General features: G+C 34.3%; 5 protein-coding genes and 1 pseudogene across 5 annotated transcripts; 1 reads left to right on the top strand and 5 right to left on the bottom strand.

Moving 5' to 3' along the window:
• The window catches only part of LOC125807431 (polygalacturonase inhibitor-like), an 88,710-nt pseudogene that overhangs the window by 55,063 nt on the left and 8,525 nt on the right, over positions 1–25,122 (bottom strand).
• Positions 1,615–4,044, bottom strand: LOC125806870 (40S ribosomal protein S8). Its single transcript, XM_049486629.1, has 5 exons — positions 3,897–4,044; positions 3,709–3,781; positions 2,429–2,762; positions 1,987–2,153; positions 1,615–1,893 (listed from the first exon to the last, which is right to left on the bottom strand). Exons 1-5 carry the CDS (start codon positions 3,898–3,900, stop codon positions 1,809–1,811), a joined length of 663 nt encoding a protein of 220 aa, XP_049342586.1. The 5' UTR covers positions 3,901–4,044; the 3' UTR covers positions 1,615–1,808.
• Positions 5,112–8,910, top strand: LOC125806822 (uncharacterized). The gene is made up of 4 exons (XM_049486575.1): positions 5,112–5,361; positions 7,587–7,715; positions 8,061–8,245; positions 8,460–8,910. Exons 1-4 carry the CDS (start codon positions 5,149–5,151, stop codon positions 8,854–8,856), a joined length of 924 nt encoding a protein of 307 aa, XP_049342532.1. The 5' UTR covers positions 5,112–5,148; the 3' UTR covers positions 8,857–8,910.
• LOC125806890 (uncharacterized) lies at positions 12,012–13,316 on the bottom strand. The gene is made up of 3 exons (XM_049486649.1): positions 13,224–13,316; positions 12,898–12,973; positions 12,012–12,369 (listed from the first exon to the last, which is right to left on the bottom strand). Exons 1-3 carry the CDS (start codon positions 13,314–13,316, stop codon positions 12,041–12,043), a joined length of 498 nt encoding a protein of 165 aa, XP_049342606.1. The 3' UTR covers positions 12,012–12,040.
• Positions 13,803–17,048, bottom strand: LOC125806879 (mitochondrial import inner membrane translocase subunit TIM22-3-like). Its single transcript, XM_049486640.1, has 5 exons — positions 16,775–17,048; positions 15,677–15,741; positions 15,478–15,550; positions 15,351–15,404; positions 13,803–14,232 (listed from the first exon to the last, which is right to left on the bottom strand). The coding sequence occupies exons 1-5, from the start codon at positions 16,977–16,979 to the stop codon at positions 14,000–14,002; spliced, it is 630 nt and encodes a 209-aa protein (XP_049342597.1). The 5' UTR covers positions 16,980–17,048; the 3' UTR covers positions 13,803–13,999.
• On the bottom strand, positions 17,841–24,027 carry LOC125806911 (kinesin-like protein KIN-12F). The gene is made up of 16 exons (XM_049486670.1): positions 23,675–24,027; positions 23,311–23,445; positions 22,745–22,828; positions 22,536–22,661; positions 22,393–22,452; positions 22,256–22,309; positions 22,068–22,160; positions 21,856–21,951; positions 21,526–21,674; positions 21,031–21,180; positions 20,654–20,783; positions 19,648–20,562; positions 19,466–19,564; positions 19,248–19,376; positions 18,371–19,159; positions 17,841–18,280 (listed from the first exon to the last, which is right to left on the bottom strand). The coding sequence occupies exons 1-16, from the start codon at positions 23,966–23,968 to the stop codon at positions 18,014–18,016; spliced, it is 3,570 nt and encodes a 1,189-aa protein (XP_049342627.1). The 5' UTR covers positions 23,969–24,027; the 3' UTR covers positions 17,841–18,013.

The following is a 25,122-nucleotide window of genomic DNA, read 5'->3' as shown; positions in this document are numbered from 1 at the left end:
AAACTTTTATATTTGTTTATGAGTTTTGTTTGTAGTTTATATTTGTGTGGTTTGTGTGTCAACTTATTATAAAGTGTTAGTATTATATATAGTGTGTAATTGGCAATTAAGTCAAAATATATGAAAGGAAGAGGGAGTTTCCTTGAGATGCAGGCACCTTTTATCTTTTTGTTTTTGTTTATATATTTACTTCTCACGTCAGCATAACGTTTCCATGATGCCTCCCCATTTTCCATTCACAAGCACTTTTTTTCCGTTAAACATAAACGTATTATTTAACTTGACTTTAGATAACATTTATACGCTTCAATTATAAGGTATGTAAGTAGATATTTATTTAAATTTGTATAAAGTTGAACAAGTAAACACACCGCGTCATACGTTGTGAGATACACTCGAACTGATTTGTGCAACCAGATCTAAAGTTAGAGAACATAAATGTCAGTTGAGATCAAGTTAAAAAACGAATATAGATAGTTATTTAATAAATTTTTATAGATATTAGACGATAAATTAATATTTCATCAGTTCAAATGACTATATTTGTTTAATTTTCCATTTCAAACATCCGTTTTGCCTTCCTTTTAGGGTCTATTTAGAAATCATATTTGAGCATTTTTGAAGGAGTACAACGACTTCGATAGTAATTACATGGCACAATGACCAAAATAAAAATTATATATATATATATATATCGACTAGGAAAATAAAAAGATATTTATCGATTATTTGTGTAAAGATCCTCTGAAAAATGAAAAACTCCCCATATTTCATAGAACAAGATTCTATGAAATGACAATTAGGGAAATCAAATCAAGTAGACCAAAATCCTGAATATTCTGACATTAACTTATTTGCGTGTTATTTCTAAAAATATCTATCTATGAGAGGGGTCCATTAATTGTTAGCGTCATAAGAACAAAAGCATGACGAAAATAAATATAGCCTTGTAAAATTAGAATTAGTCAAAAATAAAATAAAATGATGTATAGTTGGATTGGATTACTACAAAGACTAGTCTCAATATGAAAATATAGTCCAACTTCCACATGAATTTTGACACTTCATTTTTTTTTCTTTCAAAGTATATTTATTGTAGCAAATGATGATGCAATACCATCGTTTTGATGTCGTATCCGTTTGCAATACCACATATTTATTTACATTTGATATGTATACTAAACTAATTAAGGAATTTGACTTGATAGTTGTTTGTTACAGTGGGGTAAAGAATGTGTTGTCAAGGCTTAAGCATTACTGTTATTGGGTAAAAATTTCACATTGATTGGGAATGGATTGATGGTAAGACGAGTAACTTCAATAGTGAACATGATGAAAGATGCGAGGTTGAATTTTGATTTAGATATGTGAAGAGGAGACGTAATAGTCAGAGAGGATGTGTGAGAGATTGATCGTAGAGGTAGGGGTACTTTTATTTTGAACTGAGGGTCTATCGGACACAACTTCTCTACCCCGTAATGATATGAAACCTGTGATCCCCATGAATTGTTAGAAGGTATCTATTGGAAGTGCAACAAACAAGATGAAAGTTCAGCAGAAGGTCCATCTTAACACTACACTGATTAAGAAAACAGTTAATGATGCAATTAAGGCTGTTCTCAAAATTCTTTTTTTCCATAAAGTAGGTTGTTCTCAAAATTCTCAGTTAACCATATGCAAAACAAACTTGAATCTAACTCTGATACAAGAAGTTTATCATTCCCTTTCAATGAAGTGAGACTGTTGAATAGGGAAGAAAAACCAGAATCTAATTGGTTCTGATAATTTAAAAATTGGAGCCTGCAACTCTAAGCAGCAGCACCGGCACCCTTCCCTTTCTTCTTCTGAAGTTTCTTCATGTAAAACTCAAGTTCCTTTCCTTCCAAGATGTAACTGTCATAGTTCGTTGAAAGAAAGTGTGTAAGAAAATGGAATTTGGCATTTTTCACCAAAATATAATATACATAACGATAAGAGAATTCATACCCATCAGCACGACCACACTGGCCAGGTCGTGATGAGATTGCAGCCAATAGACGCCCACTTGCAAATTGCTCCTCAACATGTGGGTCAATCTTGCGATCCTGTTGCCTCTTTTCCAGCTTTCTTTGGACATGGTTACTCTTCTTCTCCTCAGCTACAGCCTCAGCCTCCTGTTTGGATCAACGAAAAAGAAGTTATCAAAACAGAGAAAGACTTCCATTGAATTTGGTTGAAGCTAAAGCTGCAACCTTTATTATAAAGACAGTTTCCACTTCTTTTTGGATTAGAACCACCAACAGCACAAACAGTAAAGAAAAAACCTCTTAAGATTAAGAATGTCCATTCATGATTTCCCCAAGACAAATAAAATAAACCTAATAATGGAATCATCGATAAGGAAGATAGTATCAAATAAGCATGGAGTTGAAAAAAGACAATCAAATACCTCTCCTTCCTTCTTGGAAGCAGCAGTCTTCTTCTTGCGACCAATTTCAACTCCATAGTGCTGGAGATACCACTGTTTAAATGGAGCTGCATCAACCTGAATAATTGCACTCTTCACCAGGGTTTGTGTCCTAACCAACTCATTGTTGGAGGCGTTATACACCACATCCAATAGACGAGTCTTCCTTGTAACAGCCTCGCTACCCCAAGAGAAATTCCCAGTATCCAATCTCAAAGCACGCCACTTCACATTACCTCCGCGGACTCTTATTCTTCTAACAGTCTTAGCATTTGGCACCAGCTTTGTGTTTGCTGGCTGTCTGCCAAGCTCATACCTTCACAGAAACAGGAGATACGGAGTCAATCTCAAAATACAACCACAAAAAAGACAGATTATTCATACATACAGTCACTTTATATCAGAAATTAACAAAATCCCTGATCAAGTGAGAGACTACCCGATAATCAGGAAGGAAGCATACCAAATTTGCAGTAGTACACATCAGTAACTTTTCATTTTAGTCATATCCTTCTTGTTAGTTAGTTTGAGTAATATATCAGCTGGGAAAAATGATCCGCGCATAGGCTTAAGTCAGTTATATTCATCATTGTTAGGAACGGATCAATGAGATATCAATCCCCTTTTCATGTTTTTCTTCTCTTCAATTACAGCTAAATTCCTTTGCTTTTTGATTTCTCTTCTACATTTCCTTCTCCAAAAAACCTTTCTTTTCTACATTTTCCCTTATTGTATCAGCCCATTCGTTAGACTAACTCCATATCATTAGGCAACAAAAACAGGGAATCCCCGACAAAAGAACTAACTTTAAAATTTCATCAAAGCTGCTTCCTTTATAAAACTTCCCTAAAGCCAATTGAATTGTTATGTTTAGTCCACATCTGTTACTCAGACTATTCAAAAATGCCAATCCTCCAAAAGTAGTGCAAATTTGGAGATTCCGATCAACGTAGGTCCACTTAAACAGGTTCTACAACATTTTTGGAGATCACGAGCAATATACGTACACATCATTAACCTAAACTCCATAGAATTGGATGCATGTACAAATTTCATTATATTCAAAATAATAACGCAATATCAACGCATAAGTGAGGAATTACTAATAAAAAATAAAAAATGAGCAGCCTCCAGATCTACTGCTATACATCGAACAATCTGAATAAACTCTAAATCCTCAATCATGCTAAATTTTGCAGATCACGTTAATCCAATTATCAAAAAAATATATTGCTGCTTAAATATGAATAATTTGTACATACTTTCTCTTCTTCCTCCAAGCCTTCTTCTTTCCTCCAGTGGCACGTCTCTTGTGCATAGAATCACGAGAGATACCTACACAATATCACAGTAAATTTTTCCATTAAATTCACTTCGCTATTCCAATTATACATATTAAACAAACAAATTGCAGAGTTAACAATATGAAATGATGAATAGATTCTATTACCCATTGTCGCCGGTGACGGAGGTCCTTAGGGTTTCGATGTTCTCAAAGACGGACGACGGCTCTACAAGAGCTGGGTTTTATCAGCTTATAAATTTAAACCCTAGCTATTTCACAATTCCAATTTTGTCCTTCCTTATTGCCCTTTGAGCTAGACGACATCGTTTAACATAGTTTTTTTTTTTTACATTTTGGTTCTTATAGTTTGGCTATTAAAAGATGTAATTACATTTAAATTATACTCTAATGTATGTTATGAGAAATAACCAAGTTATTATAATCATACAATCAAGTAACACTTTGTTTGGATGATTGTTACGTATTGTTTTAATGAATACAATATTTCGATAGATTGTATTGTATTGTTTTAATGAATACAATATTTTTATAGATTGTATTGTATTGTTTTAATGAATATAATATTTCGATAAATTGTATTGTTTTAATGAATACAATATTTGGATAGATTGTATTGTTCTACATCCTTACGTACTGTCACAAATTCATGATTTGAATAATAAAACTAGGAGAAAAATAGGGTACGGGTACTTCTACTATGAACATGTAGGGTAAAAAATAAAATATAATTATTAAATAATAAAGACAAAATGAGAAGATGGATCTTTTCGTTATTACCTAACGATGGATTCAAACTACATAATACAATAGAATTTAAGTAACATCAAAACAAACATTATATTTTACATACAATACAATACGATACAACGGGTAACAACCATCCAAACAAGCTGTAAGTTTTGTTACATATATTGTATTGTATTGTATTGTTTTCACTAATACGATGTTTTTATTGAATATTTGCACGCACCAATTTAATAGTACTTTATTTAATTTACTTATCAAATATTTAAAAAATTAAATCGTCACTTTTAAGTATCAAAGCGAGATGAATTTATTTTCAAAATACAAATTTAAGTATTAATTAATATGAACGGAAAAATCCTTTTGGCCAGAATGGTAAAATAACATATTTCAAACTATGTTATTTTATTTTTTTGAAATTTTTTACCCTTTTAATTTTAATATGTTTTAATTGAAAATGATAAAAAGATCAATTTATATTAAAATAAAAAAAATATTATAGTCTTTTTAAAAATTTCTGGCCAAATCTTCTGGTGATTTATTATTATCGTGAATATGAATATTGTGATGAATTACTGATTAACTTTTGAGATTGTGCAAATTCCAAAATTCCAAGTTGAAAGCTTTGTTCCCTCTATTGGGCATCTTGAAAATGGGGTTTGCTGCAGTTAGTACCATTTCAATGGCTAATGTTTTTCTAAGAAGCTCTTATCATCATCAGAAAGATGTAAATTTGGGGTCTTGTATGAGAAAAGAAACATGGGGTTTTAATCTTTACTTGCCAAAGCTCAAGTACCAATCAAGAATCTCATTTTGCTGCAAGAATGAATCAATTGATTTCGAAGAAAGAACAAGTCCTAATGAGGTAATAGATTAATGAACCCATTTCTTGTTTCTTTTGTTTGGGTTCTATTAGCTGCTGCTTATGCTTTGTTTAGTCCCAATTTGTGTAAATTGAAGTAAAATTGGGTTGAAGTTTCCAACTTTGAAAATTGTCAAATGTGAAAAAGAGAAAATTCCCATTTAGTTATCTATTTAGCTGCTGCATATGCTTCGTTTTGTTTGTTGTCATGTGATCAGGAGTTAACTGGTTCGAGGGGTAAGCCTTGGACCCGTGCATAGTGGGAGCTTAGTGCACTGGGCGGCTCTTCCTTTTATATGCTTCATTTTGTCTCAGTTTGTGTAAATTTAAGTAAAAATTGGGTTGAGTTTCCAGCTTTGGGACTTGTCAAAAAGTAGAAAAGGAAAAAAAATCTATTTAGTTGCTGCAAATGCTTCATTTTGTAGCAATTTGTGTAAATTAAAGTAGAAATTAGGTAAAAGTTTCCAACTTTGCAACCTGTCAAAACGAAAAGAAGAAACAATGAGGTTCTAACTTTGGATGTTAAATGTCATTTTGGATTGAATGGAAGATAGAACTTGGCATTATGCAAACTTGGATTTTGTTTTGAAAATTTCAAATTTGAGGATAGTCTGATCTCATTTTACACAAAAAGATTCTAACTTGGGATTTTGACGTGGGAAATCTATAATTTATATATTCAATTCTTGCTCATATTGTTGTTTGAGAACTCATGAGTTAAAGAGATTATTTGCCTGTATCATATCTGGAACTTGAGGCTTTCAATACTAAGAAATTAGATTTATGCTGCAATGTTAGATTAGTGATTAAAGAACTTGCTAGCAGTACAAGATTGAAGATTCTCTCTACCTTCCCGCTATTCACTCACTTTGTCAAATGTATAAATCATACAAATTTATCTTGTTCTCCGAACTTATAAGAAAGATTTTTATCTGTATCTTTGTGTAAGTACTTTCACATGCACAGGTAGCGGGATAATGGCTTGAGAATTTTGAGTCTTCTCTATGTTGATAGGAGTGGAGGATATCTAAAGGGCGTTGTAGTGTGTGGCCCCCTTACCTCTTATGTTTTAAAAGGGGAGTGCATATTTGAGACATCTAGATGCTTTAAGAAATTGATTCAGTGCCAGCAAGAAACTAGCACCACTTTTGCTAGATCGAACAAGCGATTGTTGTTCCTTTATTCGTAATTCCTCCTGTAGATCACATTGGGATCTTATGCACCTATAGCATTACTTTATGCTAAGGTTATCATCACTAGTATGTATATCGACTATAAATTACAGATGGCTTGAAATCGAAGGCATATAGGCTGGCATCCGATAGTATAGGCTAAGAAACTACGAAGAACTGCAATGGATGGAAGTTGTTAGAAGTAGCATATTGAAAGAACAATCAGCTTAAATCACCATAGGCCACATGGGTGTCCAGATTGAGTCCTATTTTTCTCAATTTTGAAAGTGTTTTTTAAAATTATCAAGCTTGTCAAGAACATGTTTCTTAAAGTGGAAGTTTCCTTCTAGTGATTGATGAATACCTTCGCTCTCTCTCTTTCAAATACTGAGTGAGTTGCTGAACAAAGAAAGGGTTGGCACTCGCTGGGTACAAGGAAATACACTTTATGCCATCAGGTTGTGATTTCGGTGAAACGAAATGGCTTGCTTTCTTAAAGTAGCTAAGGTATATAACATTCACTTGAAGTTCAGCTCAAAAGAATCTAATACTCCCACCACCTTTTCTTCTTCACCACTTGCTGATGTATGACGCCTTACAGCAGTATGTATACCTCAGCATGGACTCTGATTCATTAGAGTTGAAGAACCTGTATGAGAAGCTATGCACCATTTCTATATTTAACTGATTAGTGGTGGAAACTTGAGAGTCGCACGATTCCATTGATGGAGCAAAAAGTTCGTCAGCCAGTGCTTTTCCATCAGAGAAATTACCATGCGAAGTTCTGATGTCCTCACCCTTTCTTCAATCAGCAGTGTGTTAGCCACATATTTTAGCTGTAGCAATCGCTCGCTAAATTATGAATTGTTGAATATCTGAATTTTTTACGCACAATTTTCTTTATCTGATTTTGCCTTGATATATGATTAGTGGAAAAACCCAAAACTCTTTCAGATGCATTGCTTAAAATTACGCTGGTTACTTATGTTGCATCTCCGTTACGCAAGTTATCTAGTTTTGAAGTTTTCTGAAACTAACAATCTATTGAAAATGCAGGTTAAGAAAGAGATTGAGCAATGCTATGAATTAATACACAGGCTTGGTCGCGGTGTTGTGTATTTAGGATCTTCAAGGATGGGTCCTGGACATCTACACTACATAAAAACCTTTGAATTAGGGAACAAGGTTAGTCAACTTTCTCAAAGTTTAGGTGAAGTAATAGAAAAAGAAAGATGAAGTAGCTTGTATAAAAAAGTACTCCCTCCGTTTCAATTTTCTCTGATTTTGACTTACATGGAGTTTTAAGAAAGTAAACTAAAGATATGTAGAATGTACCATGTCCTTTAATCTTGTGGTTTTAAACATGCCTGGTGGAAAGGGTGAATTAAAGAGTTACCAAAAAGGAAAAGAGACATTCTTTTTTAGACAGTCTAAAAAGGAATGTCAGACAAACAAATTGAAACGGAGGAAATATTACTAATCGGAGAAGAATCTGTGACTATTATTTTCTAAATACTACTTGTTCGGTAGATTGCAACCCTCTTAGATTGTACGACGTGGTCCGGGGCTGGGCCAGGCTTAATGGATGCTGCCACTCAAGGTGCTCTACAAGCAGGGAAGTCCGTTGGCGGGTTCAAGATAGGTAAAGAAGCAGGGGAATGGACGGCTACAAATTTTCATCCATACTTACCATCAGAGAGTTATCTTACATGCAGGTAAGCATAACATCAAATGCATGGTTTTTCTTATGTTCTTAGGGGCTGTTTGGTTGTAAGCTGGTAACCAAGCACCATACTTTGTGTGCCAAATTTTATACATAACAATTAAAATGCTACCAAACATGTCACACGAATAATTCACTTCGTGACCAACAATCAAAGGGAGTCCCCCCTTATAGCTTCTTGAGTTCATAGACTGTTTTGTACTCAGGTTTTTCTCCGCAAGGAAACACGGGTTGGTGGATGCTGTTGTGCGATGCAGAAGCTCTGAAAGGACAGCTGTTGTCGTACTTCCTGGAGGAATTGGTACCCTCGACGAGGTTTTTGAGATCATGGCTTTGATTCAACTCGAGCGAATTGGCTCTCAACTTCCTGTTCCTTTGCTTCTAATGAACTATGATTCATTTTATACCAATTTGTTGGAGTTCCTTAATGATTGTGAGAAGTGGGGAACTGTCTCTAAAGGTGAAGTTGAGTCATTGTGGAAAATTTGTAACAATAACTCAGAAGCTTTGGATTATTTGGCTGAATTTTATGGTCTTTCTACTATAGAAACCAATAGAAAAGATTCTGAATCATCAGAACATTTAAGAATTAACCATGGTTAATTCATATGTATTGTGACTTTAATCTTTAATTGATAAAGTTAAATTGTTTGGTTCAGTGTAACCATGGTTAATTCATATGTATTGTGACTTTAATTTTTAGTTCGATTATCGTATTATTTAGTTGTAGTTATTGTTCAGAATGTTTGTTATTCTCTTTTTGGATTGTTTTGCTTGAGCGGAAGGTCTACCGGAAATAACCTCTCTATATATGAGGTAGGGATGGTCTACGTACACTCTATCCTTCCTAAACTTCACTTTGTATGTTATTTGTATACATGGTGTTTGAGAAGAATTTAGAGTATTTTCAAGAGTTTGAGAAGAGTTACCGTATAAATATCAAGGTCATTTTGGTCTTTTAAGGATAATATCGAAGTATATTGGACTATATAGCTAAATACAAGTATAAAGTATTCCAAATCATATCCAAATTTCACATATATAAGGTAATGATGCGATCAAATCATTCGTTACGTAATAAGATATTTCGTTAATAAAGTTAATACGATACAATCAAAATGAACATTGTATTTACGATCTTCAACTGTGTAATCACATCAAACAACAAGAGGAGACACCTTCATCTGCGATCGCCGCGGTCAAAACTCGACCGCGGCGACGTTCCCGTGCCTCTGCCGCCACGGTGCATTCATATTTAGAATCATAATCTAAAAATTGAAATTTTTTCTTGGATCGTCGATTTAATTGAGGATTATTAATATCTCCATAATGAAGAAATCTACCATCTAATTGTCCTCCATAATATCCTAATTGGCCTCCATTATATCCTAATTGTCTTCCATAATCAGATTGATTAACAAAAAGATTAGTTGAACATTCACCAAATTGAAACCAACATAATTCTGCTTTTTTTCCTGCTTTTGATAGCCTTTTTAGAAGTAATTTTGGATCCACATTTCCAGAAACTTCAATCATCCCATTTCCATTCATTCTAAAATTTGTGATACCTAAAACAAATTAAACAAAAAAAAAACAATATCAAATAGAGACAAATTCAGAATTTAAATTCAACTGTGCAATCCTCAAGTTGTTACTCATCTACGATTCAGAGTACGAGAGTCAAACTATCTAATTTTGTTTCGAGAATCCAAACACAACATCTTTAAGTTTTTTGAAATAAAATTTTAAATATTTAAGAACACCCATAAAATGTACTATAACTCACGATTCAAACTGAAGGTTAATTTTAACTTGATGACATAAAAAAATATACAATATTAATGAAAAAAAAATATCCAAAAAGTATGCTATTCTAAATCACATATATTAACATAGAAAAAATAATAATAATAAAAGTGTAAATGTATATACCGTAAACATTTTTGAAGACTTTGGACACAGTTTTTTGCCATCCTGAAGTGCGATTGTTCACCCACAAAATGCAAGTCTGTTTTAAAAATAAAAATAAAAATTGAGAGAGTAAAAAAAAAGAAGTATAATACATACATAATTAAATAAAAGAAAATGAACTTAAAATTTAGATAAAAATAACACAAATATAGTTTTTGTGTGTGAACATACCAACAACAACAAAAAATACAATGTAGTCTCATACGTAGGCTCTGAGAAAGTTAGGATGTGTACAGACCTCATTCCTATCTTTGTGAGGATAGAAAGATTGTTTTCATTTCGACCTTAACATAGAAATGTAAATGAAACAAAAAAAATGAACGATCGTCAAAATAGAAAGATAAACAAACGTACCATGAATGGATAGTTTTGCATCATGAATTGATGTTCCAATGTAGAGAAGGACATTGTATTCATGTAAAATTTTGAAATGATGAATTATTATTTACTGTAAAACAATTAAAGAATATTGGAAGATATTTATAAGACAATTGAATTATCAATTATCATTCTTTATATGGAAACAAGATCCTCTTTATCCACAATAACTATAAGATTTCCAAGATTTCGTATAACATTTTGGTGTGGGAGTATAAAATCATTGGATATTTAAAATTTACTAGCCAATTAATTACTAATATTCATGCCTCGTAAATTCATTAAAAGAAATTAAACTCATCATCATGCCAAGAAATTAATCATTCTAAAGATTCGAACCTGATCATGTTACTTCTTAAATAGGTAATAATACTCACACTATGCGTCCATGCCATGCATGTGTATTTCGTATACACATTTTTCACTAAATTATGATTAAATAATATGTACTACGTAAAAATATATTTTTAAAACAGTTTTTACCCTATGATAGAATGAAAATCTCCAAAGATAAACTAAATTGCTCTTGTAGCTATTTTTGGGCTAATTTTTCCTCCCATTTCTTTTTGTGTTATACTATGGATTATTTTATTTCCATTTTAGTAGTGAGATAACTAATCTTCCTCAAAAGGAAAAAGATTTGCGTCATTTATTCATTATTGATAAAAAGAAATCATCGTTTAAGAAAATAAAAACATATCCAGAAGAATCTTCATATTAAAGAATTGGATTTGTAATTTATAATATCAAATTTTAAAAAATAAAATAAAATCTCCTCACTCTTAATATTTTGCAAAAGGATTTATTTTTTTATAATATTAACAACTTATTTTTTTTTACTCTATAGGTATAGTATAACACATGATAATACTATCTAAAAGTTTTTTTCTCCATATAATTAGCACGTGAACCAAACGATTAAAATTGAGATTATAAGGGAAACGAAAACGAAAAAGAAAAATTCTACGATTAGTTATATTTAAATCCTCACATATATAATGGTGATTTTTTTTTATACGAAACAATTGACGTGTGATGTATCATATATGTTTTGCATATAGACTTTTAGAACAAATAAATTTAACCCAACGATAAAAATAATTCTAGTGATGAATAAGTTCACATTTACAACAAATAAATACTATTAAACTACAAATATTAACAAGATTACTGTAATATAACTAATTAGAAGTATTGATAAAGAACAATATAAGTTATAATAAAATAATTAATTAAAAATTTCGAGTTTAAATTACAAGAGGAAAAACTCAAATTGGAAGCGCGGCCCTAAAAAGTGGGGCTTTGCAACACATAAGTTCCAATACAATCGAGCTCTTAATATAATCAAGCTCTCAATGCAGATACTGAATAAATGAATTTAATTTGAGTCTAGTTACATAGTATTGCAATTACTTATATGCCCTTCTGTAGAATCAGACTAATAAAACACCGGCGGCGGCGCGGCCATGGGATAAGGTGGGTAGGGTGGCGGAGGCGGCGGAGGTAGGCCGTAGTATCCGCCGTGCTGGGGCAGAGCAAACCTGGAGTGATTGAAATTACGAAACGGTCCTTGATTTGAGAATCCATTAATTGGGGGTTTTGGAGGTTGTGGAGGAAGAAACAAATTGCTTGAACATTGACCATATTGAATCCATTCTAATTCTGCAGATTTGCCAGATTTAGCTAAATTTTTCATTAACAGAATTGGATCTACAATCCCTGATACTGTTACTTTTCCACCTTCTGACAATTTGAATTGACGAACTCCTGCATTTAACAATAACGTATTCAGTATAATTTTATCAATAGTGATGTCTGACAAGGATAACCAATACGGAGTACTGATAAGGAGAAGTTGAGAGTGAGGTAGTCTCGGCCTCTCTTACAACACTTGATTTCTTACTAACACTAGTTTTACTCTAATTCTCGACTTTTATATTTAGTCATTATTTTCTATAAGTTGAAGTTGTGTGATGTCCAGCTTAATCACCTTTCGTTCAACCTCTCCACTTCTTTATTGGCTCTTTCCCTCATTTTATCTATCATGAAAGTCATATTTTATTTTCACATGTCTATACGTTAATCTCGTTAATGAAGGCGAGTCTCACCTGTTTGCATATAGTTTTTTTTTAATTAATATGCTCATACATATATCTAAGCATTTTTCATCTCAAATATAATTGAAGTGAAATTTGATAATCTTAAAAATAAAATAAATTCGTTTTAAAACATTATTAGTGATGTAAAGGTATATACTTAATCTAATTCTATTTTATAAATTGAAATATACCGTACCGTTAGTGCTTCTCAATACTCTGTTGACTGCCTTTTGCCAACCACTAGAACGAACTTTAATTTTAATTACACAAACCTGCATCAAAAAATCAAATAAAGTTTACATCAATCACATGCAATATTTTTTTTACATGAAACATATAGTATCTATATTCCATGGATTCTTAATAGCGCATTTCTCGATTGTATGATAATTTGAACTATGTTTGATATGTTGAGTAGACTTTGAGAAAGACAATACATAATGTCTTATTCTCTTTGTGAAAATCCGAGTAATTCATGAGATATTTGAGATAACTATTGAATACTCGGTGAAAGAAATTTACCATGAAAGCAAGATTGGATTCATTGGGACGTGGAAATGGATCTGATGCAAAGCAATCACTTAAAAATCGAATGATGAATTTTAATGGCTTCATTGATCTTCTACTTCTTCTGATAATGTTTTGTTAATTCTAAGAGATTAATTAGCATAGTATTATTAGTATTACAATCTTATTTTAAGACAAGATTGAATGAAAAAGGAAATAATTGATTCTCTCTTTTAAAATTAATTATTTTGTGTATCCTACAAAATTCTTCTAAGACATATTTCCATTTATACATCCCTTCAAATCTCTTTTCAATCTTCTTATTTGGAAATAGAGAAATAGATATCTTCTTCTTTTTAATTCTTAAATGCTTTAGTTAATTTGGGATTAGAGGCTCACAAAATTAAAATAATTTTAAGGTAAGACGTGCGTATTACTAATCATAGTATATATTCACTCTAATTTTTTTAACATACTTCGATTTGTGTAAACACCAAAACACTCAATTGTCCCGATTTTTTTAATCGAGGAACAAGAATACCGCTAGTGTATATTAACGGGGTACTCTTTCAACATCGTAAGCCTAAGAAACAATTCACCATGAAAATGGATTTGAACCTTCAAGGAGATAATTATAGTCCCTAGCAAAATTGTTTTGTATTAATAAAAGAGACACAGCAAGAATCATCACTCTTAAAGCAGGATAAAAGTGTTAAGTCGATTACAATTTACAAAACTTGATAATCATGCCAAAAGGTTGAAAACCACATTTTGTTGCATTTCTTCACTATCTAACCGGAGCCATGTCGACGATTTTTAAGGGACTGGCAGAAGAATGAAAAGGATTCCTTGAGCTCATTTGGTAGAGGTAGTGATAAAGGAGCAAGCACACCAAATTGCTGCCTACTTTTGACATTCATGTGAGATGTAAGAGCTAATGCAGGTTGCTGCTTGTTAAGACCTTCGATGATGAACGAAAATGCCCCAAAGGTGAGACAACTCTGTAATAGAGCCTGAGGTGCACCTGAGAAACATCATTAACAAATAGAGATTTATTAGAACTCTAGTTTACAATAAGGGATCGCAAATACTCTAGTGAAATCAATTGTAGATCCATTGGATGAGGAGAGGAAAATGACTAGACAAGTTAAATGGGAATGAGGTTAAGAAATTCGAATATAGAAACCTTACAATGAGCAGCACTTCATGAACTTGTATATAATTTAACAAGTAAGAACTCAAAGAAAACAAAGAAAGATGCTTCTATAAATCAAATAAGGAGAATTTAATTTCATAACTGAAACTTATGTGCACTTCACGACAACGTTGAAATACATGAATATCACCCAATCTAGCTATTTGCATTTTTTGAGCTTAATCATGGGTATGATAATGATATGCTGGAATAAATTTACATATTGAAAGACACAGTTGTACAATGTACCCCCCCCCCCCCCCCCCCTCTCCTGCTCATCTTTACTTTTTCACATTCTTGCCTTCATAATCTCTCAATCCGAACACATTTTTCCAATTCATTATGGGGGTGAGCCTGGTGATATCTTTATATCTCTCAGATTCCCACCTTATTTAACCAGAACCCGGAGCTATTATTTGCAGCCCTAAAAGTTCTCCACTTATGCAGTAAGTATTGGTCTTTGTAGCTCTAGATGCCAAGTTAAGCACAACTTCTCCATGACATACCCCATTCACCATTGTCCCCCCTAACCACCACACAACCTACCTGAAAACATCCTTAAATTTGTCATGTCAGTCACACATGCTACTTTCTCCAAGCCAATTTAGCTGTTGCCGCTAAGAAGGACCATAGGTTTGGGATTGATAATGGTAGTTAGAGAAGACACTAGGCTAACAACAATAATCGAAGAAGTTTACACCTTTTGCACTATTATCAAATGAATCCAATTAGACTTCATGGCTTTATTCAGGTTTAGGAGCACTGAAGCACAGCAAGCATGTATAACCATGATAGTATTTGTTTCTATCTGCACTTGTTTGGGACCTCTAATCATTTGAATCTACAGCTAGAATGGCAATTAAGAACACTTCGAGTAATTGAGAATTAAAAAAGAAGAAGGTATAGCCCTCATAATTATGGTATAAAGTTGGAAATGTTTTAAGTACCTGGAAAACTTAGGGCAAGACCAGTGCAACATCCAGCTACTCCAGCATTGATAACTGTAGAAAGAAGAGAAAGTCAATGGAAATAAAAGGTGTTTCAACATCTGGCTGTTCAAAGTGTGTGTCATACCATCATCTTTTCCCCGTAATCTCTTCAAGAAGCAAACAACTAAACTATGAACTCCAGATAAAACTGCAAAAGTCTAGACCACAGAAAGGAAAAATGAACCAAGTCACAATTTGACAGATCAAAAGAGGGAAGTAGTAACAGTGGTTATACTGTAGTTTGCCAAAAATATCATTAAGGCATTGAGCAAAGATTGAAATACCTTTGCCGAAGCTCCTGCTTCCCCAAAGGATCCTTTAAAGCCTTTTTTCTTTATCAATCCTGAGCCTGAAACAGAACGTTGAGCAAAATTGAGTACATCACCAACTTATAAGGTTTCCCTTGCACTCAAAGAATTTCATTTATGATCCCCAGAAGCTATTTAATCTTATAGAAGCAAAGTATTGAAAGAAGGGCTCTCCGAAATGCATGGTCGACAGTAGCAACAGAAGGATGTTATTTGTTAAAAGAAATCTACATAAACCTAATTCTTAGTAAATATGGATTACACAAACAAACAGAAGAAATAACAAACAACTTCAAAATATAGGGTGGTTGACGCTCATTACACTTGGAGAAACTAGAGGTTACCATAAAAGGAAAAAGCATAAGACAGATTTTGTAGTCAGTTATCAAATAAAGTAAAGGATGAAGAAGATACAAGAAATCAGTAGTCGAATTCAGAGCAGCCTTCACCTGTCACACTTATAATGTACTAAAATACACAACTATAGTCCATGTACGCCCTCCAACAATCATACAAGAGTGAGAAACAGACCATCGCAATAGAGCCAAATACAATAATTTGCAAAAGCACAGATTCCGTCTCACGAGAGACTGCGAGACTCCAACAAACAAAATGCTGAAGGTGAACATAAAGACTGCTATATCAGGTTAGCTGCCAGGTTGATACACAATTCTACAATAAATATCTAAAACTGGTACCGATATAGATTGTCAAATGTATAAAACAACAAAACATAAGCTTCATATAACTCCGAGGAGAACACAGTCCCGAAAATAACAATCAGAAGTAACTCATTTCAACTATTTCACAAAAAATCCAGCTGAACTAACAAACTAACCAAATTGCACCTATTAACGAGTCGATAATAAACAGATTGACGGAGGAAAATGCATAAAACAATAAAAAAGATAAAATAGGTTTCAGATAACTCCGTAGAGAACACAGTCCCGAAAATAATAATCAGAAGTAACTCATTTCAGCTATTTCACAAAAATCCAGTTGAACTAACAAAATTCCAGCTATTAACTCGCCGATAATAGACAGATTAACGGAGATAATTGCATAAACAATTACCGTATCCAAAAATGGAGCCCATGAAGGCTCCAGCAGCAGAGTCACCGGCGAATCTAAGGAGGCAGACAACAGGACTAGACGGAATCGCTGTGGTTAACGCATCAGAGGTGAATTGAGGATTCTGGCCGGGTGACGGGTTCGCCACCGGACTTGTTTCAACGTCGGAATCGGATTCAGAGTTCGGTGAGGTCGCCGGCGTCGCCATTCTCAATTTCCAAATGCTAAACCCTAAGTTTTGTCAATCTAAAAGTTCTAAGATACTTTTGCGGATTTCATTTTGGATAATACCCAAATTGTTCTGTTAAACAGTGTCACTCCTAGAAACGACACCGTTTATTTTCTATACTTAGGTCCAACTCTATGTAAAATGTGTATTACTTTGAGTATATATCAATTTACGTGACACTTTTTTTTCGTCAGTTTTAAAAATAATATCTTTCTTAAGCTTAGTATTCATGATATTTAACTCCAAATTTCTCAAAAACATATTAACTATGAGCAAGTGTCAATTCGTATTTCATACTCAAGGTTGAAGAAATATGTTGAAAATTATGAGGTCTCGTGTTTAACCCCAATGCAAGTTAAAACATTAGGAGATTTCTTCACACATGTTTATAGTACGAACTTATTATTAATACATTAATGAACAAAGTTACTCGATATTTGTGTCAGAAATTCATTGCTTATATTATTGCGAGACAAAATGGACATCAAAAATTTCACGCAACTTTTATCTTGTTGCAGTTAATTTACACTTGAAGCTATTTTTATAACAGAAAAGTCACTCAAAGTTACTACGTATCAAAAGTCACTCAATTTTGCTCAAGTATCAAAGAAAAAGTTTCAATTTAGTTCCAGCTTCTAGCTAGCTCAATCAGTGAGCTGGAGTTCCATTCTTTCAATCTTTCCACCAGCGCTAAGTAAATCGCTCTTCGGATTGAGGTCCAATTCATCTCGTAGGCTTATTATAGAAAGTATACTTGCATAAAGTTGAATGACTTTTTACGATACTTAGGTACACATTAGGAAAAATCAATCATTATTATTAACAAGCTGAAGAAACAGCTCACAACAAACGTCAAATCTGGTCAATCAAGTCTCAAAAGAATGATGAAATCAATAAGAATACAACCAATTCATCCCTAAATAAACACTAAGGTGTGATCAAGATTAGAAAGTTTCGTCAGCAAAGTCCCGAGCAGGGTCTTTGCGTGTTTCCATAGTTCAATCAAATATGTCTCATATGTGTTCTTGATAAATGGCACCAAATTCTGCTCTCCATGATTGATCATCATCGTACTCAGAATGTTGGATGGTGTTGTTGTTGTCATTGTTTGCTACATCAGAGTCTTGCCTGTAAATTGGCGGTCTCAACGCTGCTTCTGGCAATCGGCTCTCAGCAAGATACTGTTTCATTGTTATCATCTCCATCTTATGTTTTCTCTTCAACTTCTCTATTTGTTTCTTCAATCTCTCATTCTCTTCCTTTGATTGTGTAAAGTTCTCCTGTAAAAAAAGTAAAGAAATGTTTGATCAAAACAATGAGTTACGTAATTGAATAGACCGGTGTGTGTCCATGTTTAAATGCAAAATTACCTCAGCAAGTGAAGCTGTTTCCTCAGCTTCTCTCAATCTAACAAGAAGTTCTCCTGCAGCATGAACAGCTTCAGCAGTGTCTTTAAGTTGAACTCTCAAGCTTTTATTTTCCTTTTTCAGCATTTCCCTCTCTCTTTCCCTTTCCACTCTCAAAGCTGAGAGCTCTGCAGCGAGAGACTTGGCGAAACGAGCACCATGACCTTTCTTTCCTGCTTTTGCTGCAGCATTTCTCACGTCTTGTATCCCTTGCAAGATCAACTTATGCTTCTCAGCTAAGTCGTTGTACTTCTCCTGTAATTCTGCATAATGCTCAATTATTCTGGCTTGCCCAAAGACGGATCTTTTGAGGGCATCATCCAACTCATCTGTGCATTTCTTCTCCAACATTAATTCCATTGCCACCTTTTCTGCACGCTGTCGATAAGCCTCAAGATCAATTCTAAGCTCATCAGTTAGACAAATCCACTCACTCTCCATTTCAGTCCATCTTTCTCTTTCCCTCTCAAGTTCTTCACCAGAACCTGTAGCTGCATATACACCACTTTTTCTCAGCTGCATTGATTGTGCTAACAAAGAGGATCTGGTTCTTTCAATTGATTTATTTGTAGATGCTCCATCTGACTTCAATTGGGACCTTAGGCCTCCAATTTCTTCAAGTAGTGCTTCTCTCTCAGCCATATCAAACATTTTTTTCCCACCACAGTTTTCCACATTGCCCAGAATTTCTTTAGTTTCATACTTCTCTCCTGCAGCTTCAGGCTCAGGACTTTCATCATCCCATTTCAGGAGCTGAAGCAAACCACAAGGCGCAAGTAAATAATAAGAAAAATGGGAAAAAGCTCGACTCCAACAAAAAAAAGCTAAAAACAGCACTCACCTTTGGGATGTTGTGTGATTGACTCTGATAGATTAGTGAACCTTGATTCTCATTGTCGTGGAGATCAACGACATCCTTGCCACAGTCAACTAGAGAACTCTGTTCTTTTGTGCATTTACAGTGGGCTAGCTGCAAGGACAAGATTCGTAATAGATGTCAAACTTTAGGTAATTTTCTGTCATATTGAAACAAATTACTAGAGTGAAAGAACTCTTTACTCGTTGGTTTAGCTGCTCAAGTTTGTCTGCTTGATCCTTGCATACACTTTCAAGCTGCTTCTCTCTCACTAGAGCTTGGAGCAAAACTTTCTCCGAATCCTGCCAAAGAACATTTAACTTTAACATTCACAATGATGAGCTAGTTAATAAAAGAAAGTCAAGCAACTCATTTCCATACTTACTTGTTCCGTACTTGCCCCTTCCATGGGGACCATCCATGTCCCAGTGCTATCCTTAACAACACTAGAGGAAGTTGCTTTCGTCTTGCACTTTGGGCACAGGAATGAAGTGGCTACAAAAGGAGAAGTTTGTCCTTCTTCAGATGATGTTTGGATAGAAGCATTGGCCTTATCATTTGACATTGGGCTTGGGTTCACTGCCAAATGTTCAAAAGAGAAGGAAACTAAAGATTTATTTGATGCGGAATTCCTTTGGTGATAATCAATGATCTCTAGTCCTCTATGTAGACTGGCAGCCAAGGATTCAGTTTGCCCAGGAAATATTCTGCTGGACCTCAAAGAAGACTGGACAAGGTCTTGTTTCTGTGGTAGGGAAGGCAACTCAGAACTTTTGGAGGAACATTGAATATTATCTTCACTGGAGATAATTAAGCTCTTCCTCTGCATGTTCCGAAACTTTGGGGACTCAGATAACACCGGGCCCGGAAGATCAGCAGAATGGCGAGATGGGCCGATTGAGATGCTGCTACAGTATTCAGGGTGCATTGTTTCCATCTCTTGGTCAGCATCATCAAGGGTCTCCTCCAGTATCTCTTCTGAGTTAATTTCTTCACCTTCACTTTCTTCTGAACAACTGAGATAGTGTTCACTTTCTCCAGATGAATATTTGAGAGAGTTTGAGTTATTTCCACGTGAACCACGTAAGTTATCGATCTGGAGCTGTAGTTCTTTTATATCATCCTCATTTATGTGAACCTCTTCTTCTTCGCGCTCATTATCTATGTTAGGTAAGATCAGTGAACGGTTAAGGCTCACTCTCAACTGATTCAAGCTTTCACGTACATTTGGTCCTCTGAAGGATCCATAGTTGCTTCCGACTGAAATGCTTGCACTTGACCGAGCTCTTATAAGCTCTTCCTGTAAGCAATATAAAAGCATAAAGTCAGATACAGTTTATGTTCTAGAGGAATCGGATGAGCAGCTGCCCCAGTGAGACAAGTGAAAGTACCTTCAATTGGCGAATCTGATCACTCAGGCCATTAACATCGTCTTCTGTTATTTCATTTACCAATGGCTCATTTGGTATGAATTTCACCCGTTTCCCAAATCTCAGAGTGCTTACTGTTTCGCTATTATGCCTGCATAAATGTTCCTCAAATTAGTGACATTTAAAAGAGAAGAAACTGATGTTTCATATGCAAGTTGGTCCAGATGATATGACCTCATTCAGGTTCACTTACACCAAAGTAATTTACAATTTTAACCATCTAATGTGCTAGTTTCATGCACGTCATAGGTAACAGAATATTTCTGTAATGTTGAAAAGCATGAAGCATCTCTGTAATATTTATGCAGAAAAACTAAGTGAGTTGAAAAGGGAAATACTTGTTTTCTGGGCTGATAGCACATATGACGGAGAGTTTAGCATTCCCTCCAAGTGATTCTCTCATTAAATGAGTCAAAGTGGAACTGCTGTACGAAACATCCTCAAGTTTCCTGGACGGACTCCTTTCAGAGAGGACATTAACCAAATGCCTGCACCAGTTTAAGAAACAATTAACTAGAAGTAACATGCCTAAATAACTGGAACTCTATGGCCATTTTTTACAGTAGATTTAACATTTATGTGCTAATTTATGAACAGACTATTAACTCCTTCCTTAGAGTCACTTATCAAGTCCTCTGCCTACACTTTTGGCTTAGCATACAGCATGAAAACATCACTTTGAAAATGCAAACATTTTGAAACTTAAGGCAATAATGTTGGCAATATAATATGTAAGAAAGTTTGAGTGCAAAGACAATAAGCATCAAATGATATTTTAAGTCAACAGCCACAATATGCAAGAACAAACAGTAAAATGTATGTATAAACCATACCCGAGCAGTGATGTGGACTTCTTTACGTACTTCCCTTCCTTAACAAACTGTTTACCGGCATCATCAGGTATATTTTTGTCAAATCCAGCAAGATCAACAAGGCTCATTCTGCTCATCTTTGAGCTACCAAAACACGTTGATGAGGACTCCTGAAGCAATATTGTTTTATTAGACACTTGAAAAGATTGAAGGTCTTCAACTATGAAGATAGAGTTTTAGAGTGAGAAATTAGAAGGTAATATAAATTCCGGGGTTCGGAAAGAAGATGAATGTATAAAATTTCTTCCTGACAAAACACACAAGAAACCGAATTTCATTGTTGGAAGATACCTTGCACCAGGACTCAATGACGCAGGTAAAAACAATATGGGACCTAGAACTCTTCGAATTGATGCTCGTTGATCCAACTTTTCTACTTGAAAGGCCCTACAATTCAAATGCAAAAGAATAAGAAACAATAAGACAAGTGAAAGCTAAAAAAAGCATTCTGACAGAACTACAAAAAAGTTCAAAGTATTATGATAGGAAAAGCGCTTGTGCACCTTAATCAACATTTGGGATACGTCCTCATAGGTAGACACATATTCCTCAGTTATGTTCTCAACATAGAATCCAACTCTTGGATCATCCATTATCTGGAATAACCAAAAAGGACAAATCTTCAGCATTCTATTTTTCATAAAGTGAATAGGGGCTAGAACAATATTGTGCTCCAAGATTTGCAACTAACCTTTAAGTTTCTCTGTGTAGGATCAAGTAGATCCCCAATGTGTTCATCATATATCTGGAAAGAAGAAGTGTGACATAATTGGACTTGGCACAAGTATGCATCATATGTGAGCAAGGGTAAATATTTAAAATACATACCTCTAGGAACGAGCAACGACACTGGTAATTTATCTGTTTACCTTCAGAGTTCTCTTGCTCCTAATCAATCAAGGAAATTATCTAAATATCAGAAATGTCTTGACAGTCTTTAGTTCTAATTTTTGACTGGAGAAGGAACTTACTTTTTGTATACTAGAAAACAACGTCTGGAAAATGCGCGGCACAATGCCTTGAAGACCATTAGGTGACGGAACTTCAACAATGGAACTAGGAGGTCCCCACATTGTAAAAGTCTTGCCACTTCCGGTCTATCACCAAAAGAATCGCTTCAGCCATCAGATACAGATTTATTGTGACACAATGAAAATGAAACATTACAAGTAAAACTAACCTGTCCATAAGCTAAGAGAGAAGTGTTGTAACCTGCCAATGCATCCTTAACTAAAGGGGCACCAACCGATTGAAATATGTCTTCCTGTTATCATAAGAAAAAACAGCTTAAAAAAGAAAAAATCCTCTATTACTGAAACCTCTTAACATCAGCATTCAGCAAAATCAGATCCCTCCTTAATCAAAACAAATATACCTCTATCCCAAACTAATAGGAGGTGGCTGTACATTTACCATCAATTCAGACCCATGTCGTTTAAATATTGGCAACAAGTTTATCCCTTCATGGTAAATTAGTGCTTATCTAAAACCAGAGGTCTACATTTCAAACTTACCTCTATTTGATCTAATGTGAGTGCAACACCAACTAAATTAATTCTAACAAGTCACTATAGCCTATATGTTTTTCCATTGTTCAACTCTTAAGTTAGTCCTTTCCTTAGTTACGAACATCAGAAACTAAAATGAAAAGGATTGTGGACACCAAAAGAACTAAGCACCATCTAAAAGCACAATTAATTCAAAAAAGCTTGAAAAGGCTGAAACTTGGGAGTTAAATTTACCAACCTGATTTGAACTCGAACCAAAAACCATGTCAAAGTTAAACTTTCTATCAGCAACACACACTGACGTATCAGAAGCTTTGCGAACCGCTTGGGTTCCACTCTCAATACCATTAGCAGGTCTAATCCTTGCAACAACCTGGCAAACACCCAGCACATACAGATCATTATAGCTCAAAAAGCACAACAAAAATGGAAGAAATTTAGCAAAACAAGGGAATTGATAAACCGACAGTCCATAAAATCCTATTAAAATCTCAATAAATACTAGATTTGAACCCATAATTTTAACGGTATTAAGTTTAAATCCTGAATTCACCTCTTTCCTCGAACACCAAACTAAAATCAGCAAGGATTTATCATTTTACCTTAACTGGTGGATCAGGAGCTTCTGATGTTTGTTCCTGTGCAACAGATCTGGTGAGTTCTCCAGTTGTATCAGTATCAATCGTCTTCAAGACGGGTTTTTTAAGTATCGAACTTGTAGGTAACAACGGTGGATCACTGATCTGAATGTTGGGATCTATAGGAGCAACATTTTCACTGTTCATTTTGTGTTTAAATCGGCTTGAACTCAACTTTTTCTTAGTTGAAACTGATTTTGGAAGTAGATTTCGGAACGAAGAGGCAGAAATGTTGCCTAAGAATCTGTTTTCTGACATTTTTGAACTAAGAAAGAGCGTGATTTTGACGGCGGTGGCGACGGAGGAGAAGAGAAAAATGGAGAGGAAGAATTTGAATGGTGAGATTTGGGGAATTTGAGAGACGTTAAAAGATGTATATTGTGAAGAAATATGACCGTTACTTGATTGAGATTTTAAATGTTCAAATTGAGAGATGAAATTGACCAATTTATCCTCTTAATTACTCTATATTTTCAATTGTAGGATTTTCTTTTGGGCCTTATATAGATGTTGGGCCAAGACCTATGTAAAGTAAGGCCCTCTAAGACTTGATGGACTTAGAAATAGCGTTAACTGACCACTTTTTGGTTTGTTTTTGAAAATAGCTAATGTCACCGAGTTTAAGTTTCCATGACAATGTCTCGGAGTTTCATGGCTTAAAAACTCCATGATAGTGGCTATTTTTTAATTGTAAAGACGAAAAAGTTGTTGTTAGTGAAATTTACGAAATTTGGAGGGAGAATTGTGCAAATAGACATTTTAGGACCTCTATTTAAGGAATAGTCGAAGTGTATAATGTCTTAAAAATTAGTCGTTTAAAATCAAACTATAGACCTTCGTGTTTGAAGTTTCAATTACTAATATGATGTTTGAATGCACAGTTAGGTTTTGTCAGTTCGAAACTTTAAATTAGAAGGTCTGAAGAAGAAAAAATAACAGTAGAAGTGATTTAAACTTTCTATTTGAGTGACCGGTTGATGAATTAAATTAAATCAACATCATATGAAGCATACAATATTGTTGAGTTGGGAAATAAGTAGATGATGCAAAGATAAATTACAATTAGCAATTATAATTCAAATATCATTTTAATTTTACTCCAAGCCATAATACTTTATTTACACATGTGTTAGTGTATGCTAAATTGCTAATGACATTAATAATTAGAAAAAGATAGATAATTATGGGGGATAATGTTGGTTGGGGGTTGTAATTGATTAGGGGTGGGTGGGGGGTTGAGGGGTAACAAAGTCAAAATTGCACCATTTTAAATATCGTACCTAACAGTGGCACTACACAATGAAATAACAAGTGTCAAACATACTTTATGGATAAGTGAAGTCATCAAATTGGGAACTTTATAGAGAAGTATCAAGATTTTTTTCCATAATCATTATGATTCGACTAATTTA

This window comes from Solanum verrucosum, unplaced genomic scaffold (assembly GCF_900185275.1).
Source record: "Solanum verrucosum unplaced genomic scaffold, falcon-dt-bn FXZP01000277.1, whole genome shotgun sequence".
NCBI lineage: Eukaryota > Viridiplantae > Streptophyta > Magnoliopsida > Solanales > Solanaceae > Solanum > Solanum verrucosum.
Note: the sequence above shows the minus strand (reverse complement) of the source record. Positions and strands in the feature narration are given on the sequence as shown.